We start from the raw sequence: 24,223 nt of genomic DNA, 5'->3' as shown, positions 1-24,223 counted from the left end.
CAGTGTGACGTCAGGGATTCCAAAGTATGTTTTCGCATTTGGGCTGCGTTGGCTGAATAAAGGTTCCCGAAACTTGCCATGTTTAATATTTGTTTCCTTTAGAACACAATGTAGTCAATCTGTACCGCTATATATAATTAGTAGGCCCTAGAAGATGGCATCAAAATTCAAGATGTCACAGCCCCCAGGTGTGGGAACTTCAATAGGCGTTGCCACCCATATTTCGTTTTTGCACTTTTTCTGGCTTACCAAACGTCTTATCGTTGTAAGAGGTGTTGTAGAAAGGTAATTTACTGATGCAGAAGAAATCATTTTTCACTTTAGTGTCCCTTTAAGGAAGACAGAAGAAAAGCAGTTCTTAACAAGTATTTTAATTCAGTTTTTACGAAGCCATGTAGCATTGCTATTTCTGAGACATCGACACGATTACCGCAAATGGAAAACATTGCCGTAAACAAGGAAGGAGTGGAGGCTTTGTTGTTTAATCTGAACGTGCATTCAGCTCACGGACCTGATGGAATTTCTAATCTTGTTTTGAAACACTGTTCAAGACAGATAGCGCCTTTTTAGGAATATTATTCAACAAGTCACTAGATATTCAAAAGCTGCTCAAAAATTGGAAGACAGCCAACGTGACTCCGATATTCAGAGGGTGGTCGTATACACGTAGGCAATTACAGCCCAGTATCTTTAACTTCCGTTTGATGTAAGGTGCTTGAACATGTTTTGTACTCTAATCTGATGAAGCATTTTCAAGCAAATAACCTTTTCACCTTGGCTCAGCATTGGTTCCGCTCTGGTTTTTCGTGCATAACATAACTAACCGAATTCACGCATGACATTGCACTCGGCCTGGACCATGGTGAACGAATAGATGCACTCTTCCTTGATCTGCGGAAAACATTTGATGTCATCCCACACAATCTGCTTTGCTTAAAATTATAATTCCTAGGCATTCCTGAACATATTCTCGGCTGGATAAGGGATGATTTACACCTGTGCAAACAGCAAGTTGGTATTGATGGGGTGACATCAGACCCAATGCACATGCTATCAGGAGTGCCTCAGGGCTCTGTGCTTGGACCACTTTTGTTCCTTGTTTATATTAATGATTAAGTAGTAGGCCTTAAATCAACCATTAGACTGTATGCTGACGACTTGTGTCATGTATCGTACAGTGAAATGCCATGCTGATATGTCTGTCTCACAGGACGACCTTGAAAAAGTGTCTATCTGGTGCAACTGGTGGCAGATGACTCTAGATACCGGTAAATGCTACCATGTGCAGTTTCCAAAGAAAAAGAAAAAATTCCCCAGTTCCTATTGCGTAAATAATATTGTACTCAGTACCACTGAGCATGTTAAATATCTTGGAGTTACGCTTTCTGAAACACTTGACTGTACTAATCATGTTAACTCAATTACAGCTTACCGGCTTCCTCACTTTTTCCGACAAAATTTTAAGCATTCTCTTTCATCACTGAAGGCAACCTTGTATCTAACAAACGTCAGGCCTATTCTAGAATATACTTGCGTTACCTGGGATCCGTACACTAAAAACCTCACAAACAAAATAGAATGCGTCCAGAAGCAAGCAGCACGCTTCGTAACAGGAAATTATAATTTTACTATGAGAGGATCCGGAATACGGGAAGGGTTGGGTTGGAAAGCTCTCTTCATGTAGGAAAATCCTAAGATTGAAATTCCTTTACAATATACACAAAAGTAAAACTGGTATCGACAAAACAATGTTCATTAAGGAGCCGCAATACGTTTCATCTAGGAGAGACCACACTAACAAAATTAGAGCTTATCAGTGCTGTACCAATGTGTTTATCCATTTTTTTCCTAACACGATTAACAATTGCAATGAGCTCCCTAATGACGTGATGGCAGCGTCTAGTATTGAAAATGCTATTGAGAGCCATATTCTTTGAATGTTCTGTTATTCATGTCTGTACATACGCTACTGTATTCTTTTTTTCTAGTTACTTTGTTACTTACTTTGTTTGGTAATTGGTTAGTTTGTCTTCCACTTTTGTGAATTTCAGGGCTTAAAAAATATGTTGTATTTGCTGATGTATTCTTTTGATGTAGCAGAATATTTTTCCATTGTGACCACCTGTATTTTAACCCTCCTACGATAATGCCATGCAGGCGATGTAGGTGTATTGAATAAATAAATAAAGATAAAAAAGATGAATAAGTGTCTGAGATACGTTCTGCTGTCATAAGCCTTCCACAAAAAAAGAGTTTGCCCTGCTTTCGAGCACTCAATGTGGGATGTCCTTTGTGGCCCTTTAGGAATACTGAACCGGAAGGGTTATTTTGTGTTCGTTGGCTATGCATTGTAATATGCCCCTTCATTTATTCTATTGTTTTATTTACCTCGTGTTCCTGATGCTGTAACAGGACTGCAATTGTCCCACTTATTATTTGCAGGCCTCCCAAATGCAACGAGCCTAGCTGAAAGCATCACTGCCAAAACGGCGTGCCACGACCCTTTCAAGGTTGCCGGTCAGGTGGAGGTTGGCATGCAGTGCAGCTTGCCTCTGGCTGACAAGTCTGTCGGCTGCTCGTTGAAAGCAGGGAGCGAGTCTAGGAGCGTGCAGACTGTGGGTCAGTTATGCTCCACCTCAGGTGGGCAGTGACAAAACATTTCTCTTACATTTGCTTACATGTGTGAGTGTTGTAAATTCTGAAGTCTGCATAGCTTCATACGACTTGCTCAAATGCCAAAATAAGGCTCTTGGGAGCACATTGAAGCACCTTAGGTGGCACAGCGTAATCCATAGCCTTCTTGTCCTGGTGTTGTTGTAGCTGTTGCGTTGCTCTACGACAACGTGACATCCAGTGAGTCTCTTATTTATGTTTATATCGATGCATTAGTGTAAGAATGTGAATATAGATTAATGCGGCACGTCAGTTGACCGCTGTGTTTAGGTTGATAAAGTTCAAACAAAATTCTTGAATGCAGTCAACTATAAAGCATACCTTGTTTTATCGATATGCTCGTTCATTCAGGGAGGCGAAAACTGCACGGGAACTGTCAGAATTCTTGTCCTCGGACAGCATTGAGTCGCGACATCTCACAGCAAATCATCGGTGACAGGGTGTCTACCAACCGGAGAATTTGTCTACCAACTCAGGGAATTCGTGTTTATGTCTGGGGTAATTAGCTATAACTTTATTGAAATGGAATGAAAGTTCTGAAAATGCTGGCTTAAGTAATAGAGAAATCGTAACGAATCGTCTTTGACGCTGCTGGAGGAGTCGCCAGTGTACAGTGAACGACCGATTTTCCGAACACCCGATTTTTGGGACATGCATGATAATTAGCATGGCTTCGCAGCACCACCATGTACTCCATAGAGCAAATTTATAAGAACGTCTGAAATTTCAGACACAAGAACTCTTCGCCGTCCAATTTTCAGGACTTTTTGGCGTGACTACCGGCACTCTCGCACGCAGAACCGCTGGCAGCCATAGCCACCACCGCGGCAACGTTATGCCGAACTGCTTCGACGTTTGCTATTAAGCTTCTTGCCTGTCGGTGTTGTGTTTTTCATTGAAAGAATTCGCCGCTGTCGGCAATGGCACTGACTCCGGCGCATTGCATTGGTATGGATAAACGAAGGGCAGATGTACACGGAAAAGCATGAACAGTCTCTCATAGCAAGAGGGCGAAGAGATGCCGGGATAATGAACATAGGGCATTGTGAGGGTACAACAGGTATGAGGTACTGAGAGGTATTTGGAAGGGAGTAATGGTGCCAGTGCTTACTTTCGGGAATGTGGTCTTGTGTTTAAGGGCAGAGGTTCAGTCGAGACTAGAAGTAAATCAGAGAGCTGTGGGAAGGTTAGCACTAGGTGCCCATGGGAAAACCACAAACCAAACAGCACAGGGAAATACGGGCATCGTTCGAAGCACTGGAAGCTCAGAGTAAAATCCTATACGAAAAACGTCTGAGGAAATTGGACGATGACAGGTGGACAGCTAAGGTATTTAAATACCTATATAGAAAGAGCGTTGACTCACAATGGCGGAAAAGAACTAGGAAGCTAACCAGTAAGTATGCCAGACATGAGGACAAAGAAATACAGAGCACTGAACGACAGGTTAAAAACGCGGAAGTTTATAATTGGATATATTCAATGGAAACGAAGCATAGTGTGGAACTATATCGATACTGGAAACAGCAGACCAGGAAGGTAGCGTTTTATGATAACTCAAGAGGCAGTGCCCTACACTTTGAAGCTAGATCAGAATGTCTTAGAACGCGGAGCTATAAAAAGAAATTTAACGAAGAAGACACATGTACTGTGTGTGGTAAATATGTAGAAACAATGGAACACCTCATACTAAAATGTGATGGTATCAATCCCGATGTCGATGTGCACAGTCACGCTTCCTGAGGCCCTAGGGTTCAGAGATAATAATAGTCATGCAAATACATATGCAGGGGAAATTAGCAAAAGGTGATTGGAGGATTGGTGACTCAAAAGCAGGGAGGTGACATAAGGTTAAAATGGTAGGGAGACGTATTTAAAGAAAACCGAGAATTTCAATAAGACACAACACAGATAAAAATAAAAACAAAAGGCAAAATAAAAATCTGAGCATGGGGGCAACTGCCATCACCCCGTTTCAAAGGGGACGCTCCTACTTTCCATCCATCTCTCCATCCATGCATAATGCCGGTTCCCGAAAGTCAGCTCTGCCTCAACACAGCAATGTTAAGCGTTGAAACATACGCGAAGTATTGCTGTGAAGCTTAACAACTGTGGAAAGGACCACTCTTCACGGAACACAGTATGTATTCCTTAATCGTACACGCGTGCACCTGCTGTCTCCTGTCACTTTCAGAGCTTTTTGTGATGTGCCTGTGGCGATTTGATCCCTTAAGGGCAGTGAAAGACATGCATTCATTTTTTTCGGACGACCCAATTTTTCGGATATTGTCTGTACAACTGGCCCAGAGGATGCTTCAAGTGTTCCATGGGGCCAACGCGCAATGGAAGGAGCACGAAAACAGAAACACGCACACTTTATGTCCATGAAGCTGTGATTTGCAAATAGTCTTGAAAGTCGAAGTGAACGTAATCACTACTGAGCACCACTGTTTTTGACCACATCTGCAATATGAAACAGAAGAAGTTATTTAAAGAAACACAGTCATACCTGTGGCAAAATGAGTGAATAATGGCTACCACTGTCATACTAAAGTGATTCAAAATAACTAGTGACTAAGTCTTGAATCTTGAACTGCCGTTCAAATTATCATTTCAAATCCGTAACGCTATGCTCTATAATATTAAGAGAACACTAAACTAAGCTGATCGTGAGTGATCACTAATCAATGTTCATTATGTGGTAGCAATGGTAGCAGAAGTAATGCTTATTCAATGACACTTTGATAGATATTGATGATAGTGTGTACGATTGATGGCTATCGCTGTCATACCTAGCAAAATTGTTTGCGGTCACTAGTGACAAATTCCTAGCATCTCCTAGTTATTAAGCCTGAATTGTCATTTGAATAATTGTTAATTTGATGCCCATAACTTTATGCTGTATGAAAGTATGAAAACACCAAACGAAACTTATCACTAGTGATGACTAATCACTTTGCATTATCAGTTACCAATGGTAGCAGAAAAAAAATGCTCATATAATGACGTTTTGATTGATACCACTGATGACGTACACGAGGTATCCCTGCCACTGTCGTAAAGAAGTACGTGATCTGTGATCATGAGTAACTACATTTTTGCATCTTCTAGTTATCGTAATTAGATCGTTGTTTAAAAGGGTTTTTTGTTTGGCATCTATAATGCTATGATGCATACAAGTGCAAGAACACCGAACTGAGCTTATCACTAGTGATCATTATTAAATCTCCCATAATAATTAGGAATGTCAACTGATTAAAACTTGTTTATTGACACTTTCATTTATACCATTGAAGATGTGCACGAATGATGGCTGCAACTGTCACACTACACAAAGTGATTCATCATCACTAGCGACTCAATGTTAACATCTAGTTATTATGTTATGGCTTTTGAATCACCATCTCAGTGACGTTTCATTTTATATTGATGACGCTATTCTGCATGAAAGTAGGATGACATTGCAGTATGTGCATAACTAATGGTCACTAATGACTCGGTGTTATTAGTTAGCAGTGGTGACAAATATGTGTTCATTTTATCACAGCTGGATTTATACCAATGACGGCATTCACGAGTGAAAGCTTCCACTTTGACAATAAAGTAGGTAAATAATATTCACTAGTGACTTAAGCATACGGCTTCATAGTAGGCGTTGTTGAGTCACTTGTTTTGTCACATTTCGTTTGATATACATGATGTTATGACATGCAATATAGCGAGTACAATGAACTGCGCATTGTTATGATCGACCTCACCAGTGTGGGAAAGATTCAAGCGAGCGTTTCCATGTCGAGATTATTTGCCTCGTCCAAGAAAAGGATGTTGGGATCAGCCTGGACTTCGACCTCACCAGTGTAGTGAAGATTCAAGTAGGCGTTCCCATGCCCGAAAAAGCATCAGCCTTCTGTACCTTGAACAGACAAAAGGGGAGAACCCGAAGGCGGAGACATGAAGGGGGAGAGCTCGTCGGCTTCACAACCTGACAAAGGCATTGACACTTCCACAAGTTCCCCAAGTTTTCCAAGAAGACATCGAAGACCACAAAACTGTGAAGTGTTATTTAACCCTTCGAGGGTTTATTTTTTTCGCCATATGCGACCGCCCAGGGTCGATTTTTTTATTGAAGATTCCGATTCTTCTTAGGGACTTATTTCGAAAAATCATTACCATAATTTTTCTAGGGTGACCGTAAAGTGAAAAAAAATATATATGGTATTTTGCGTTGGTATATATGCACTCTTCATTCATGAATAACAACAATAAAAAAGAAATATAATTATCAGAATTAAAATTTTGATGCATCTTTATGCACATTGTTCAAGGCTTTGTAAATCTGCTCACGAGAATATTTCGCAAGCCTCAAATGTTCCTGCTCTTACAGTAATACATACGTCCATAGCGTAATCGCACTGCGTAGGTGCGCTCACTCGAGAAAATAGTTTGTGTGTGTGCCCATCAAAAAAAGCAATACATGTGACAAACTTCCGCTAATCTTCATCTTATCGCCAACCAGCTGGAGCTAATAGATTTCGAGAGTCTTAAAAAAAAAAAGAAAAGAAACGGAAATGCTTGCATGGCGGCATCCTTCCTATGCGCACCCCTGTGAGCACTAAACGAGCCAGAAACAAGCTGTCGCCCTTTGAGCGATTAGGAACGAGATAGCCTTCAGTTTCCCAAGCGCAAAAAACTGAAACCGCCCGCGAAACAAAATCCAAACGGCCACTCGCCCACGCGCACGCCAATGCGCAAGCAGTGGTATATAGACGCATGGGAGCAAACTAGCACTAAAACAAACCATGCAACAAAAACCAAGAGAGGGAGGCACGCAAAAAAATTCACTGTATCCCCACATAGTCGCAGCACATGACAGAAAAGAAAAAGTTAGGAAATTGGCGTGCTTTTTAAACAAACAAACGGCGCCGTAAATATACGGCATCGACCATTTTGGGACTTGTTCGCAGTGCCGTATATTTACGTCATTGACCGTCAAATGTTAAGGCCCTCCTGGCCCATTCAAGTTGCACACCCTTTGTATTGAAAACTGTGCCTGCCGTACCATGGTGTTGTTCAGTAACAACAGGCAGCGGTCTTCGTGGCAAGGGTAGCCGGTTGGACCTGGCTCGCATGCCTCATGTGCGCCAGGTATCATGCGGGAAGAAAGAAGACGGTTCGAGGCCAGTTTTAGAGCGCTACTGCTAGGGATTTCTTCATGACCACAGTGACCTTTAGTTGTGGGCACAGGTTCGCACTTAATAAATATTGTTGTTTTGTTAACCCGTGTTCGTCAACATCGTTGCAATATTTACCGCTAATATTTTCACGAAATTTCAGTTGCCTGGAAATTCAGACATTCTTGAATAGCATTATGCTCGGATTAAGTTCACTGACATTTAGAATATTTTGCCTGGTGTTTAAATGCAGTAGTGCTTGGAGTACATTGAGTGGCGCTCAGATTAAAATGACCAGCCTCGGATTAAATTCACTGGTGCTTGGATTTAATTTAGGGGTAAAGCCTGTAGTTATGTAGTTTTGAGTGAACTAGGGTTTCGTAGAGTTTCAGTTTTACCAGAAGAAGAGAAAAAATTATGACCAAGATATTTTAGTGTGCAATTAGCATTCATAGTGAAATAATTAAAAATCATATTCCATGAAAGATTGTTAGTTATGTGAAGGTCAAGATATTTCTGGGTGTTAATTGATGATAAAGTGTCATTCAGTATGCAGTTAAACCTCAATGTAACGAACTTCAATATAACGAAATTGTTGATATAACGAAGTATTTAACTTTTCATGGCCTCTTGTCCGTAGAACACCGTGTATTTAGAACCTCAATATAACGAAGTGTGTTTGTGTGGCATTTCGATGTAACGAAACTTTATCGCCTTCAGAAAGGGAATGCAGAGACAATAAATGGAAACTAGCCGACGCAGATGGTCAGATGATTGTATTACAAGCGGCCGCTTGCAAATGCACCTCTCAAATCGTGCGCTGTGTGACGCCCAAAGTGGAGCCGCATTGTGTACTGTATACAGTCCAAGTGCTCCGCGCAATGTGTGCTTTAGGTGAGACAAGAAAGATGGTGGCTTCATGAGTGCCGCTTTCCCGCGCGATGCAAAGCGAAAGGGGGAATGGTGGGATGAGCTCCACCATAGTCAACCGCGCATGCCAGCCGCGCCTACCTCCAATAGACAGCGTGGCACAATGTAAGCTGTCTTGCCGCGCATTTTCTATTGGAGGTTGCATAATCTCAAGTTTCAGTAACCCGTTGGAACGAGAAATAGATGAGCGTTTGCTGCACACTGCTGAAGCTTTTTCTGATAGTGTCGTCCCAGTGTGGGCCACGCTATCAGCTGCGGGGACAGAGTGCTCGCGAAAATATGGCTCGCTTGGCTTAATTCGTGCCGCCGAGCAGATATCGTCGACTATGTGGCATGAAACCGTATCATACGTTGCCGACTCCCAAATTTATCAACATGAATTGTTTTCTCATTGTAATTTGCTTTTTTCGATTGCCGAATAATGCGGAAAATTTTGTGGCCCCTTTTCATGCAAGAAAAATAGGTCAGTAACTGTACTTATTTGAATAAAAGGTGGAATTGCAATAGAACGAAATTTCGCTATAATGAAGCAAATTGCCGATTTTATCGACTTCATTATATCGATGTTTAACTCTATATAGAAACTGATTGCCATTGTTTATAGTGCGTGATATGCACATAAATCTACATTTCTAATGGTTAAGTTTAATTTTCTGTTTTTTGCACCAGAGTGACACATTGTGGGAATCCCCTTGCCACTTATATGAATCACCGTGGTTAGTAACCATGCGGTATGTTACTAGCTCATCTAAACCTTGCAACAAAAGTTTCCATTTTCTCGACATATGATCAGATAACGGTTGCACTTTGCTTTCCGTATGCAAGTCCAGTTTCAAAATTCATAAAAGAAGCCTCGAACAACCACTGCTTGTAATCATGGTCTGATCAATGAAAAAATGGCAGGTCAACTTCGAAGCAGGCCTAGCAGGTGATGGCCTTGCAATGCCACTCCCAGCATTGTTGCACTGTTGCCATGGCAACAGCCAATCATAAGCCCTCTCTCAGCGTGCTGGTGCGATGAGCCATTAGCAGGGCTGATTGCTGTGAAAACTTCGTCAGACTGGCCCCTGATGTTTTGTGTGTGGGTGCGTGTTTGTGCTCTTCCTATGCGACCATTGTAAGCAAGAGGTGCAGGAATGAATAGGCGGAACTTTGAGTTTTCAAACGGTACCAAGATGGTGGGCACTCAGCAGCAGGAACGACTTAAGATGGCTCCGTGAGTACTGTTTTCGTAGTCTGGACATCTTGGTCCTTCATCGCGGAAAAAAAAAAGATGCACTTCGCGAAGCGTGGTTTGCACGTGTGCTGCTCAACAATAAAGTAACGATGCTGTAGTCACTCAGCAATAACGAAGTCAAGGGATAGCCACACACCAATAACGAAACCAAAACTTCTACTCCAAATTTCTGACTGAAATTTTCATTCAGATCCCCATATAGTATGAGGCGAAAATTTGGGACGCTAATAATAGGAAAAAAACCTCGTATTATATGCAGGCTATTATTGTATGCACTGAACAGTGACTCTCGATGCGGGATAGTGACAAAAGTGTCACTGATTAAGCCTAAGTTTTAGCTGCTTGCATCGTATGGCCATAACAAAAATTCACTGCTAGCTGATGCGTTGGTGGCCGTGTAGCAGGTTGTTGCGGATAGGTGGCCTCAAGCTTGTTCAAACCAGATTCGATTGGTCTTGAGATCACGTACCAGTCTGTTGGCAGGAAGCCGAGATTTGGTCCGCAGATGACATGCTGGCAGGTATTATGAAGGCTTTCGCGAAACTGAACCTGTGCACCAGAGCCTAACCGGACGGCATTGCAGAGTCAAAGTTCATGCACATATATCTACACATTGCGATGGTGTGCGACATGCATCGAGGTGCCAGACAAGCGAAACCGAACTACCTCCTCGGTGCCGTCATTGTGGTATTTCAAGCATGCAGTATATCGGTCAAGTGCAGCACATGCCAAAATTACCTAAATTTTTCATACCACTCATGCTAAGCACTTGAATAATTTTTCTCACTAAAGTTGCTGTTTTCAGACTGCCCACGCAATTATTTGGATGTTCTATTTGGATGTTTGGAAATTCTGGTGTATGACTCAGTAACTTAATTTAACATTCATATGTGAAAGTTCTGGCACACACAATGCCTCCATTTGACGTAAGCGATTATCTAGCATGCCAGCCTAGAGCTCTGGCGGTGGTTATGGCAGTTGCACTACTGCCCTCCATAAGCTGACATTTCCCCATAATAAGCTATGTCAATTGTGGGGATCTGTGTGGAGATCGATGGGGGTTTTTGTTTGCACCCTCGCCTACAAATGCAGAATTATCCTACTGAGTATCAAATTTGATAAATATCTCGGAACAGAAGTGTTCTTGAAGTATCGAGCGAAATGTAGTTTTCTTCAATATGATTACTCGGATTTTTAATGTGCACACACGCACACGCACACACCATAAAACCCCAAATAAAGAAAACATTTTTTGTTTGCCCAGTCTATGCGTTCAAAAAACTGTCTGTCAGAGCATATTAATTAACTAGGCAAACTGCTATTTACATACACAGTATTTGTTTAATCAAAATTACCGATACCTAAGCTTTAAGGGCTTACATGATGTGATGATAACGGCCTTGCGGGAATGAAAAAAAAAGTTAATATAGCCACTTTAGAGAAGTAGAGAAAGAGGGTATGCCTATATTAGGCTGTGCCATATTGTTAGCATAGTTGTTTTTCACGGAGTGCTTCATCTTAAACAATGCATTTATAGCAGCAAGATCATGCTGAATGCTCTCAAAGCTCCTTGGAAATCTGGTCGTATCATGTCTAAGTGCTTTTATGCTTTTCTAAGCCACTGAAATGGTCTATGCAAGCCTCTTAGGCATCTCTGCTTCATCACAGTCTATAGTAAGCACTGCGACGAAAGGGGTGGGTTATGTTGAATGTTTGGAATTATTGCGTGTGTGAATGGGTGACCACTTACTGCTTTTACATAGCTTGCCCACTGTAAAAACTCCTTTTAATATAGTTCGCAATTGCTTTCACAACCTGCTCCAAAAGCTGATCTAAAATGGCATGCGCCAGTAGCATCACTGTCCATATCACATGGGAAATGCTGACAGAACATTGTATAAGAAGCCGACTAGAGAGATGAAAGTGGACCAAGACAGGAGGAGACACCTTGAGGAGCCTTGGACACTGATCAGAAGAATACAACAGAGGCAAGAAAGGAATATTGTACCTGCTATGAAACAACATAAAAGTTGCAGCGCTGCCGAATGGCATGGATCCCAAGTGTCACCAGGGAAGAACAGGAAGAATCAATATGCTCAGAAAGGTGTACGAAGGCGATGAAGATGTTGGCTACACAGATGCCGCAGTGTGCAGAGGAATGGAGGCACGTGTGGTTAGAGTGATAAACAGCAGAAAAAAATGGCTGTGGCTTAGCTAAGCTAAGGCCCAGGATGTGAAGCACACTAGCCTTTATTTTAATGCGACAGCGTTAAGGAGCTCGTGTCGCAGAAAAGCCGGTGTCGTCGGCATCGGCTCAGGCGTGCGTCGCTTCCTCAGGCGCACATTTCGTTGTCGCGCCAAATGCTGCGTTGCTCGACGCTCACCGCGTCAGATGCGGGGCGCGTAGTCGCTGCGCAGTAGCAAAGCCACCTAGAAACAGTCTCTGTAGCACGCCGCAACCTTCGCTTCTCATTCCAACGAGCAGCTCTGTCTCCAGGAGGCATCTCACCTCGTGAGTGTCTAGCAGAGGCAAGCGCAGCTGCTTATATACCGCCACGACGCCGCGAGCGACGGCGCGAGTTGGAGCCCCGTTTCTCCTCTGTCGTGACATCACGGTGTCACGTGGTCAGCCTTGAAGGCGCCGCCGCGAGCGACGGCGCGAGTTGGAGCCCCGTTTCTCCTCTGTCGTGACGTCACGGTGTCACGTGGTATTGAAGGTGACACCGCCGCGCCTGAGGAGCTGGGTTGAGCTCTAGTAATATGCTTCGCATAAAAGAGGAGCTCGCAGCCATGTCAGTTGCCACCTGCGACATGGACTCAGCCAAAAAGACAGCAGTCAACCTCATGGCTGCCACAGTGAGGTCAAAGGATCAAATAGTGGCGATAGTGGATTTACAAGCAGTGTAAAGGCACTACCAACCTGGATGGATAAGTGGTCCAACTTTACATGTGCTTGTAGCGCCTCTTGCCTTGAGCCGGAGCCACAGCCCACAACTCACTTCCACATGCAGCACCCACCAAAGAGAAGGATGGTAGCTCAGCCATGCAGCGTGTGCAACGAAATATAAAAATAGAAAGAACGGTTCAAAAAAACCCCACGCTGCTGCAGCTATATCTTCCTTATATGTGGTCCAATAGATTTGGTTGCCCGGTAAAGAACATGCTGCTCCAACCCTTTGGCATGGATTCTGCCAGCTCTTGCGCACTCCCTGCTGAAGACGATGCCCAGTAGGTCGCCCAACCTGGTGGTGCTGTGGTGTCCTTGTTCCAACACATCAGCCTGCCACCATTTTGGCCCAACAGCTTCAGCACCTTGCTCCTACAGGTCGAGGTACACTTCTGTCTCCACCATATCGCCAGTCAATGGACGTTCTTACATTTGGGGTCTTCCTTACCTCCAGACGTCGCTGAGGTCTTAGCGGATGTTATCACCTTTCCAGACCCGACCCATCCCTTTTACACGTTGACCGCAGCTATCATATCCCGTAAGTCAGATGTCTTGATGACCTCGCGCCCTTCTCACGCCGATCTTCGTTGAGCTTCCGGTCGAGCAGTCGCTCCCTGGTGCGCCCGTGCTCTCCAGAGCTTCAACCATCCGACGTGCGAAGCGGCATCTCGTCTTCGGCTGTGTGTTGGTACCACCGCGTATTTGGCACTTCCAACCGCAAGTCCACACGTCCGTACTCCTGGTCGGGAAATGCTGCGACAGGCCACTGACGGTGGCAAGTGGTACTGGTCGAAGGACATGACCCCTATTCTACATTTCTGACAAGATCAGTGGTGCTTGCTTCCTTGACGGCACAGGAGCTAAGGTTAGCGTCATACCAGCCTCTTGTGCAGATCGCCATCACAACGAACAGACCTGCCTGCTCAGAACGATAAACTCCGCCATTACACATATGGCCAACGGTTTCTTACACTTGAACTTGGATTGCGTTATACGTTTCGCTGGTTTTTTATCCTTGCTGATGTCTCGCAAGCTGTTCTCGGGGCCGACTTCCTCAGTTTCTTTAACCTTGTGGTAGACATGCATGCTCATCGCCTCATTGATCTCTGCATCTGCCTTTCCATCAATCGCATACTTTGCACCGCCTCGCCGACGGGGCTTCGAGCTCTTCCACCCGTTTCACTGTACGTAAAAATCCTTGCTGATTTTCCCAATCTTACGAAGCTGCATACGAGAGAGTAACTGGTGAAACGCTTGATCACTCACCACATCGTGACCACTGGACCTCCTGTCTTTACTCGGCACTGGCGACTGTCTGGAGACCGGCGAGCTATGTGTGAGCACACGCTTCAACTGGGCGTTGTATGACCTTCCTCAAGCAACTGGGCAACGCCACTCTAATGGTGGCAAAGAAAGATTCTGGCGACTGGAGACCATGTGACGATTACCGCGCTCTGAATGTGCACACTTTACCAATGCGCTATCAACTTCCTCAAATTACAAGACCACATCTAATTTGCTGGGTGCACGAGCTTTAAGATTGACTTAGGGAAAACTTATCATCAAAGTCCTGTGGAATCCACTGACGTTCCGAAGACGGCCATTATCACCCTTTTCGGCCTCTTCCAGTCTGTGAGGATGCCTTTTGTATTGTTCAATGCTGCACAGACTTTTCAGTGGACTATCAATGAAGTCAGGCGAGATCTCGACTTCATGTTCGCCTGCCTTGATGATCGCCTTATTACACACTTATCCAGCCCCATGCATGAAGCTCACCTGTGCGCCCTTTTCCCACCGTCTTGAGGATTACAGTCTCGTCATTATTCCAAACAAGTACCTCTTTGGTGTCACTACCATAAAGTTCTTAGACCACCTTGTCACCCCACAAGCTATCCAGCCTCTCACCAGCAAAGTGAAGGCAATTCAAGACTTTCCTCTCCCGACTTTACTAAACAGACTAAGAGAATTCCTGGGCCTACTGAACCTTCATTGCTGCTTTCTTCCGAAGTGTACCAATTTCCTGAAGCCTCTGACCTTCCTACTGGCTATCAAAAAAGATCTGGCTGCGCCACTTGAGCAGATTGAGGACGCTGCATCTGCCTTCATTACTGCCAAGAAAGCGCTGGAAGATACCACCGTGTTCGTACATCCCGTCCCTGATGCCCCAATTCGTCCCCTCGCCAATGCATCAAGCATGGCAGTCGGCACAATTCTCGAACAACACATGTCTGGTAGCAGCCTCTTAGTTTTTTCTCTAAAAACTAAAGCTGTCTGAAGCTAAATACAGCATATTCAGTAGAGAACTCCTTCTCGTATGTCTTGTCATGAAGCATTTTTGCCACTTTCTGGAGGGCTGGGAATTTCATGTCGTCATAGACCATAAGTCCCTGACGTCTGCCTTCCATCGGAATCGCAGCAACTACGCCGCACGGGAGATCTGCCAACTGTGCTTTATCTCTAAGTTCACAGCGGATCTGTGTCACGTGCATGGGCCAGAAAAATGCTGCTATTGATGCATTGTCTCGCGTCGATGCCCTGGCGGCATCGACCTGTAGACGTGGAGGAGCTAGCAGCCGCCCAGCGCAATGATCTGAGCTACATCGCCTTCGTTCCTCATCCATGTCTCTATCCTTCACTGAGCGCCCGCTTCCATTTTCTTGCTCATTGATAATGTGCGAGACATCCCTTAGTGTTTCTCAACCCCTTGTGCCTCTGGCTCTTCATCGTGCAATTTTTGATCAACTGCACAACATGAGCCACCCTGGTATTCGTGTGATGCAGAAGCTAGTCACCACTCGCTTCCTTTGGCCTTGCATCAATGCAGACGTCCGTCATTGAGTGCGAATATCTCTTGTGTAACAGCATGTCAAAGTTCATCACCATACCATCATGTTTAATTCCCCATTTTAGCCTCCAGATGCGACGTTTTCCCATGTCCACCTCAACATTGTCAACCCTCTCCCGTTATCGCGTGGGGCCTGTTACCTGTTGACGTGTGTGGATCACTTCACCTGATGGCCAGAGGTTTTTCCCATTACATAAACTATGGCAGAGACAGTTGCTATGGTTTTCATGAGCGGCTGGGTGTGGTGTTTCAGATGCCCTTCTGTAACGCCACCGGCTGAGGCCGCCAGTTTCAATTGGCCCTAGTCGCCACGCTTTCCAACATCCTGGGCATTCGACACATCGATATGACCTCCAATCATGCTTCTGCGAATGGCATGATTGAACAACTTCACCGATAACTGAAGGCTGTCCTCGCCACCTATCAGCCAAGGGAATGTTGGCTCGTCTACCTTCCTTTCGTCCTTCTGAGCATCCGATATGCACTAAAGGCTGACCTAGGGTGCTTTTCGGCTGAACTCGACTACGGCGTTCCCCTGCGCCTTCCTGGAGAATTCTTCATGCCGTCATCGCCACCTTGCACCCATGATGCTTCCACATACATCCAGGAGCTGCGCACCACGTTTAGTGACCTTTCTGCTTTAACTCCTGCTGAATGACACCACTGGTCTGTATTTGTCAGTCAGGATATGGATTCCTGCAGCCATGTCTTCGTTTGGCTTCACCACATGCGTCCACCCCTCACCCCAGCCTACCATGGACCATTCTGTGGAGCGTGTACAGCTCGATATAAAAATAAGTAACAGTTCAAAACCCAGTGCTCCCGGAGCTGGATCTTCCTTGCATTAGCTCCGACATACTCAGAAGTACCAGATACCTCCCAGAGACATGCAGAGTCTGTACTCCGGAGCATGCTCACCCGGCAGTAAATGTTGCAGTGTGTGAACATACGCTCTAGGCTAACCTGCTGAGGGTCAATGCCACGGAGGACCAAGACGAAGGCGTACCTAGATCATACATCGAAATCGTGGTGCATTACGAATTCGGCAGTAGAATGTATCTTCCACTGCAGTGCAAATTAATAAGCGAGGAATCCATTGCATGGAGAAGGCTATGGACAAGCCTGTTTATACACAAGACACCGTTTCATGTGACATAGCTGACATGCTATGACAATGCCTGTAAGAAATGCTCAGCATCGTGCTCACTCTACTATTTGGTATTGCAGTGCACCCACCTGACATTGCCTCCCTTCCCTTAACTCTCTGCCCCAGAGCAGTGGGAGTACCTGTTGACCAACTTATGCCCTCAAGACCAGTTTCAACTGGTGCACAGAGTGCGACGGCAGCGAGAAATCACGGCATGCTGTACTGAGGGTGCCACCCACCTGGGGATGACCACTGTCGCCTGCTCTTTAAATAAAATTTATTACATGTGACGATTCATGATAGAGAAATGATAAAACCTACAAACTAAATGTCTGCAAATCCTTGTTTTACTCTGTGCCAAAAGTAGAGGGACATACTTTTGTTTTTTACCACATCGTGCAGTCATTTCGTGCAGTAAACGAAACTATCTGCCATTCTTTTGCATGGTTCCAGTGCACAATTGTACTCTTTCATTCGCTTGTGTCTGCTTTATTACTCGTAACTGTGGCACTTATACCAATAATCAGGTGTTCTCGCACATACCTTACAAAATCAAGTGGTGCACAAAACAAGACAAACGTCTTGCTCTCAGCTGAGCCACTGAGTGCTTCTTCGAGTTATAAACTCCTCGCAGGCAGGCGAGCAAATTGAGACGCTTTGCACGGTAGAACCCAGGCGAAAGCTTTTCACCAAACATTTCACCAAAGGGAGTGTAATGCTTTAGCTTTCACGCATTTAAGCAGTCTTAAAGGGCATTTGAAACGGTTCGGACACATTTTGTAGGTGCATAGGGTACAGCTTAAGTAGAACATTAGCATCACAATTTGACTGAAGCGTTACGTATAATAAGAAAGCTACAAGTGATTACAAGTTACCCTTCTCCCTAGCCATGCTCTTCCTCCTCAACTTGTTTGCCAAGTGATCGGGGCTAAGCTCCGCCTTCACTGGTTCTGCGTCACGGTGCAACGTCACATCGTCCACTTCTGCTTGTTTTGGAGCCTGCCTCCGCCCGCACGAAACCTCTCTGTTAGCCGCTTGGCTGTCGATCACCAGCGAGAGCTATCCAAGCAGTGTGCATTGCAATCATTCTGTTGATAGTCATTTGCGTCATGGACTCAGAGCTTGAGGAGCGGTTGCGCAGGATGAGCGAGGAGATGCGTTTTGACCCATATAGCGACACACCTTTTCGCACTCCGCTCCACGCTGACGACGGTAGCAGCGATTCGCCACCACCAGACTTACCGAATTCCCCTGACGGCCCCGACGACAACGATCACCGGTAAGCTTAAATACGGAAATTTACTTTCTCTATTCGATACGCGTCTGTCTTCTCGGAGCTGTATAGCTTGTAACAGGAAAAAAAAAATTCAAGTACGGTGTGCTCTTTTTACTATTCAAATCGTGGCGCATATCGGATACCGATAGTCCCACGCGCTGCAGGCACTCTGCTCGTCTGCCGCCTTGCAGAGGGACACGATGTCACGACTTGACATATTTCTAGTCACTACGTCTGCAGCCCACAACGCAACAATGGTGATTCATCGTGGAGCGGTGGAGCTCTCGTCAAAGATGGAGCACGTTGTAACACAAGCAGACGACACTTGCTGTGTGGCTGAAGTGCCTAAGTGTACTGAAAAATTGTTGTTGTGCATTCTCTTTATGTTAGTTTCTTTTTACAAAAACAAATGTAACTAACTGCAACTTTAACGAACATCATTTGTTTACCAGAAAGTTGAAAAAATTATCGATCACGTGCCCTGGGCAGCCAGTTGGATAGCTCACCCCACTGACCTCAATTGGGTGATTTACGTCATGTGGGTAGGGGTGGCTTAATACTCTGCGGGGCAGTGTGCATTGTATAGCAATGCAGTGAAGCATAATAAAGTTGAAAGTGGCAACTTTCATGGAACATTTTATGTGCCTCTTAGTTATACACACGTGCACACTCCATCCCCAGTCAAGGTACAAGCACCGAGATGTCTAATAACTGTACTGGCAGCAATTCAGAACTGTTTCTGATGTTGCTGTGGCAATTTGCAGCCTTCCTGACTGTTACATTTTCCCCGCTGTTGCTTTATTTTTATTTTTTTTGTCTCTCGAGAAACGTGTCACTGAGGTTCTACTGTATTACACCAAAGTTAAAGAACTAGTCATTTTGTTATATCTGATAGAGGTAACAGAACTGGAACTAAAATTCTAAGTGTGTTTGCGGTAACTTGTGAGGCATTCTGGTGTGTCAGGGAAATAACTGCCAACCTGTGAACATTGGGATGCATGAAAATTCTGCTGTTGTAACAAGGGGAGCGAGGGGATTGGCCAGAGGAGAAAGCAGGCATTTTATTAAAGGGACTGGCAATTAATATTTATGGTACTAACTTTTTTCTTTGTCGCAACGAAAAGCTTGCTGCTGAGAGTGTTGAATACTGCCATGGCGACACGGAAATTGTGGAGCATTTTTCATCAGAATTCTTCTGAGAGAGAGAAAAAAAGGAAGGCAGGGATCTTAATCAGTCAAGAGTCCAGTTGGCTACCCTGTGCTGGGGGAAGGGAGAAGGGGAATATAAAGAAGGATGAGAAAGAGAGAGATGGGATTAGACGTGGACAAAGAGCACTAGTGTCAATGTCGCTTGTTTCTACCTGAAGTTGTTTTTGTGTTTCTCAATTCCTTTGTTGGAAGCAATAAGAGGTCAGTGGGATAGCAATCGAACGGGGGCTTTTGGGAGAAGTATATGATGAATGCGGCCCTAGGCATATCAAATTCATATTTTTTTATTTAGGTGTTCATGTGGGGGAGAATGTCTGGACTGCTGCATTACTTCCACAATAACGGTTACACGCTGTTGTCGTTTCCTGTGCAACTACTTTCGCCGTATACAAGTCAAGCCAAAGTTTTTTCTAACCATTACGGCTGCCATGTTCATATGGTGTTCCTTCATGTAAAGATGCAACAAAATTTCAAGCACTCATTAGTCAACTATGGCTTCCAAAAGCAAGCACGAAAACGGACCTGAATGCAATCGTAAATTAAGTCAGTAATGGAAGTGCTGCATCAATTACGCTGTTAAGGAAATCCTGCTACTTGCTGTGCCAAATTGTCATTTATCACAGCCATAGCTCCAGGCCTGAGCCAAAGCGCACCTGTTCCAAATTGGGAATATTTTGCTTGCGCGACAAGGCGTAGCACATCAAGCAACCAACATTTGCTATTCACCCTCGTACGGTTTCCATCACAGCTACAGCACTTAGGGTGTGTGGCCGCTATCTTATTGCAGTTGGACATTACGCACAAAATGACGGTGACAACGACCATGGAATTTCTCCTCTAGTGACATATAATTGTTATAGCAATTGTAATTATGTGATGTAATTATGGTTCCACATTATTGCAAGGGCACAGCTTCTCAATGTATGGATCCATTACTTCTCTCCACCTTCCGGGTTTCCGCAGAACTACTACGTCCTTCTCAATGTATGTTTCTCGCGGTTACTTAGTGGTATATCGACAAGTACATAAGGCACATTATATTACAACTCGGCAGCTCCGACATGGAAAAAAAAATTGAAAATGGGGCAAAGAAATAGTCACAGGTGCACAAGTCACATAGCACAGATGCTATTCAATCTATTCCTGTGATGACAATTAAAATGATATCATTGTTCCATCTGTATTGCAACTGCTTAGTCATGCTTCTGATCGTATACCAATTTGCTCAGCAAGTAATTTCAATTGTAGGGATATGTAGTGTCAATATAGTACAGCCACCCAGTTATGTATTAACATTGTGTGAGTGTCAAATAAGTAGTGTGCCAGTGCTTTGCTTGGAACATCCTGGAAGACCATACGCTTTGACTAGCGTGAGCTTTAAGTGCATGAGCTTATCCTTACAGAGTATTTTTAAACTGTGAGGACACAGTGCTCGCGCCATATTAGTAATGAATGGGGCGGCTACGCGCATTCAGCTTAATTGTTTAGCGGATGAAATGCTATAATAGATAGAACATTTAGCAGATGAAATTAATAACGAAGCGAAGGACAACGTGAGCGCGGAGGGGTTAACTGTTTATTTAAATGCAGAAATAACTGTAAATTACTAATAAGTTGGTGGTTATCTTAATGCTCTTTTCTAGTAACATATAACTGGAACAACAAGTTGAAGAAAAAATACTGGCACCTTAGCATAATACCTATTGAATGCATTGTTTCAGAAAGCACTAACTTACATAGTGCTTCCTCTTTGCACTGGAGCAGTAAGTTACGGCTCAAAAGCGTTCTTTTCTTATTCCAAACAGCAGATTTTTCTGCTCCTAAAGCTGCTCCAAACGACAAGGTGCCATTTCCATCACTGCGTCATACACTTGCCTCCCTTGTTTTTAGCCAGCTGTTTAGGTTATGTTTTGTTATACCTGTTGTATATTATAGTACTTTGTTTTGTTGGGTGGCCCCAGGGGATGCCCCACTATATATTGTCACAGTCGGTAATGTGGGAAGAAGAGGACGATGATGGTGACCTTGGAGACGACCATCTGTAAATAGACGCACGCTTCTTCCTTCCCGTAACATCATTGGTGGACGTGCGGGGTGATCGCTTGCGCAAGACGGAGCTCCGCAGCGGACGTAACCTGGCCGCCATGTCATCCGAAGGAGAGAGTTCAACCACGGCCCCGTCGTGGTTGACCCTCGCGACCCTGGCATGTTTTCCGGTATCGACAATGTTGACGTCGATGACTGGTTGCAGAATTATGAACGGGTCAGCGCACACAACAGGTGGGATAACACGCTTATGCTGGCCAATATAATATTCTATCTCAAGAAAACAGCACAGGTCTGGTTCGAAACACACGAAGAAGAGATTACGAGTAGGGACCAGTGCAAGCAGAAGCTTAGAGATTTGTTCGGCAAGCCCGTCGGCCGCCAACGTGCTGCGAAGGACCTTGGAACCCGTGTACAGTTGTTCGCTGAATCTTACGTTGCGTATATCCACGACGTCCTCGCCCTTTGCCGCAAAGTGGATAGCAATATGGCAGAGGCAGACAAGGTCAGCCACGTTTTAAAAGGCATCGCGGACGATGCGTTTAACGCGTTTTAACGCATCGTCCGGTTGAACGGACGACGCGTATTTACGTGTCTACCTAATACCGCAGCTTCATCGACGTGCGAAGACATTTGTCCACCATGTGAGCCCACCTCCTGCGACAACGTCGGACGTATCGTTTGGCGAGAAATCGAAGCAGTCACCTGCCACGCCAGTGATGCAGTGCTTTGACAATTCCCGGCCGCTTGTGTCTCTCATTCATTTGGTAATTCGCCAAGAACTTGCCAGTGTGGGTCTTCCGTCCATCTGCTCCGCCAGCCGTCCTGACTTTGCTTCGTCTGCTGCCTCTGCCCCTGTTCACCGGAGTCAATACGGTCCATATCCAAGCTATCGCAGCCCGGCCGAATGGCGCACACATGACGATACACCCATCTGCTTTTACTGTGGACATGTGGACCACATCTCTCACTACAGTCGAGCTCCTGGCCAGCCCACTCTCGACCAAGCTTTCCCGACTACCGCCACTCCCCGCTAAATCCTCGCCCGCCATCACTCTCCACCGACGTTGAAGACGCTCCTGACAGCACTCGAGCCACCACGACCAGCCGCTCGCCATCACCACATAGTCGCCGCTCCCGTTCGCCCCAGCTGCGTCGCTCTCCATCCCCAGCTCACCGTCACCGCTCTCTGATGGGAAACTAACTGGGGCAGCTCCAGAAGGTGACGCTACTCTAGAACCCCGGCCTGAAATTCCTCTGCTGACGCTGCTTGCTAATCGGAACCTTCTGGACGTGGACGTGTATGGTTTGCCCGTTACAGCACTCATTGACACTGGAGCCCAAATTTCCTTCATGAGTGCGGAGCTTCGAACGCGCTTGAAGAAAGTACTTCTGCTCCGACTCAACTTCTCCAGGTCACCGACGGTGGAACTCCGGCTGTGCTTGGAATGTGTACTGCTCGTGTCAGTGTCGCCGGTCGCCACACGTCCGTTTTGTTTAGTGTGCTCGAACGTTGCCCTCACAATGTGATCCTCAGACTCGACATTTTCGCTGCCCATTCTGCTCTGATTGATTGTTCCGCCGGTGTTGTACAATTTGACCTACCCCTACCTGTTCCCGTTGACCTTCCTGCTCAAGCTCCAACTCAGCTTTGTTCCGCAGATTTTATATGCCTGCCATCTCTTACAGCCACCTGCATCCCTGTCTTTGCCTGCCCACCTGTACCTGACAGAGACTATGTCCTTACTCCCGCGACTTCAGTCCTGCTTTGTCACAATGTCTCCTTCCTGCACACATCGTTTCTGTTGCGGACAATCAGGCATGTTTCCCCATCCTAAATTTTGGACAGTGCCCACAAGTACTTCCTCGAGGCATGTCTCTTGCCACATTGTCACCGACGCACGAGTGCCACATTTCCACTCTATCTGTTGCACCGTCTTCGACCAATGCTCATTCTGCGCCTTCTGCGTCAGCCCCGACTGACGATTTTACAAAGATGATTGCACCGGACTTCTCAACCCCACAAGCCGCAGAGCTCCGTGGCTTCCTCGAGTCCCACTCCGGCATTTTCGACCAGAATATTTGCCCTTTGTGTCAAGCTACGGTCGTGAAGCATCGTATAAATACCGGCGATGCAGCACCTGTTCCCCGATGCGCATACCTGATGCCTTCTGAGCGACAAGTTATCCAGAGCGAGGTTGACAAGATGCTTGCCAGAGGGATTATTGAACACTCTTCCAGCCCGTGGGCGTCCCCTGTTGTTCTCGTCAAAAAGAAGGATAACAGCTGGCGATTCTGCGTTGACTGTCGTCATCTAAACATGATCACCAAGAAAGATGTATGTCCACTTCCACGCGTTGACGATGCTTTGGATTGTCTCCACGGTGCCACTTATTTTTCATCTATAGACCTTCGCTCTAGATATTGGCAAATTGCCGTGGATGAAATGGACCGTGAAAAGACCGCATTCGTCACACCAGATGGCCTATATCAGTTCTGGGTAATGCCTTTTGGCTTGTGCAATGGCCTGGTGACCTCATGCTTCTGCGTGGTTTGAAATTGTCCATCTGTTTGTGCTACTTGGATGACGTCATCGTATTCTCTTCAACATTCATCTGTTCTTTCTGTTTTTCACACCGCTGGCTTGCAGTTCAACTCATCCAAGTGCCACTTCGGTCACTGCCAGATAACCATGCTCGGACACCTCGTCGATTCGTCAGGCATTCTCCCCGACCCCGCTAA

The 24,223-nt window shown here is 45.3% G+C and overlaps 1 protein-coding gene across 7 annotated transcripts in view; it reads left to right on the top strand.

Moving 5' to 3' along the window:
- Positions 1–24,223, top strand: part of LOC135909721 (gastrula zinc finger protein XlCGF57.1-like) — a 135,793-nt gene that overhangs the window by 61,531 nt on the left and 50,039 nt on the right. For 4 of the 7 annotated variants that reach the window (XM_065441773.1, XM_065441766.1, XM_065441767.2 and 1 more), the window contains exon 4: positions 2,443–2,640. In XM_065441773.1, the coding sequence (XP_065297845.1) occupies positions 2,443–2,640 (198 nt within the window). The remainder of the gene's footprint in view (positions 1–2,442; positions 2,641–24,223) is intronic. The other 3 variants (XM_065441774.2, XM_065441768.1, XM_065441772.1) reach the window with 1 other exon arrangement.

The sequence above is a fragment of the Dermacentor albipictus genome, chromosome 8, assembly GCF_038994185.2.
Source record: "Dermacentor albipictus isolate Rhodes 1998 colony chromosome 8, USDA_Dalb.pri_finalv2, whole genome shotgun sequence".
Taxonomy (NCBI): Eukaryota; Metazoa; Arthropoda; class Arachnida; order Ixodida; family Ixodidae; genus Dermacentor; species Dermacentor albipictus.
The sequence above is the reverse complement of the archived record's forward strand: the minus strand, read 5'-3'. Positions and strand labels throughout refer to the sequence as shown.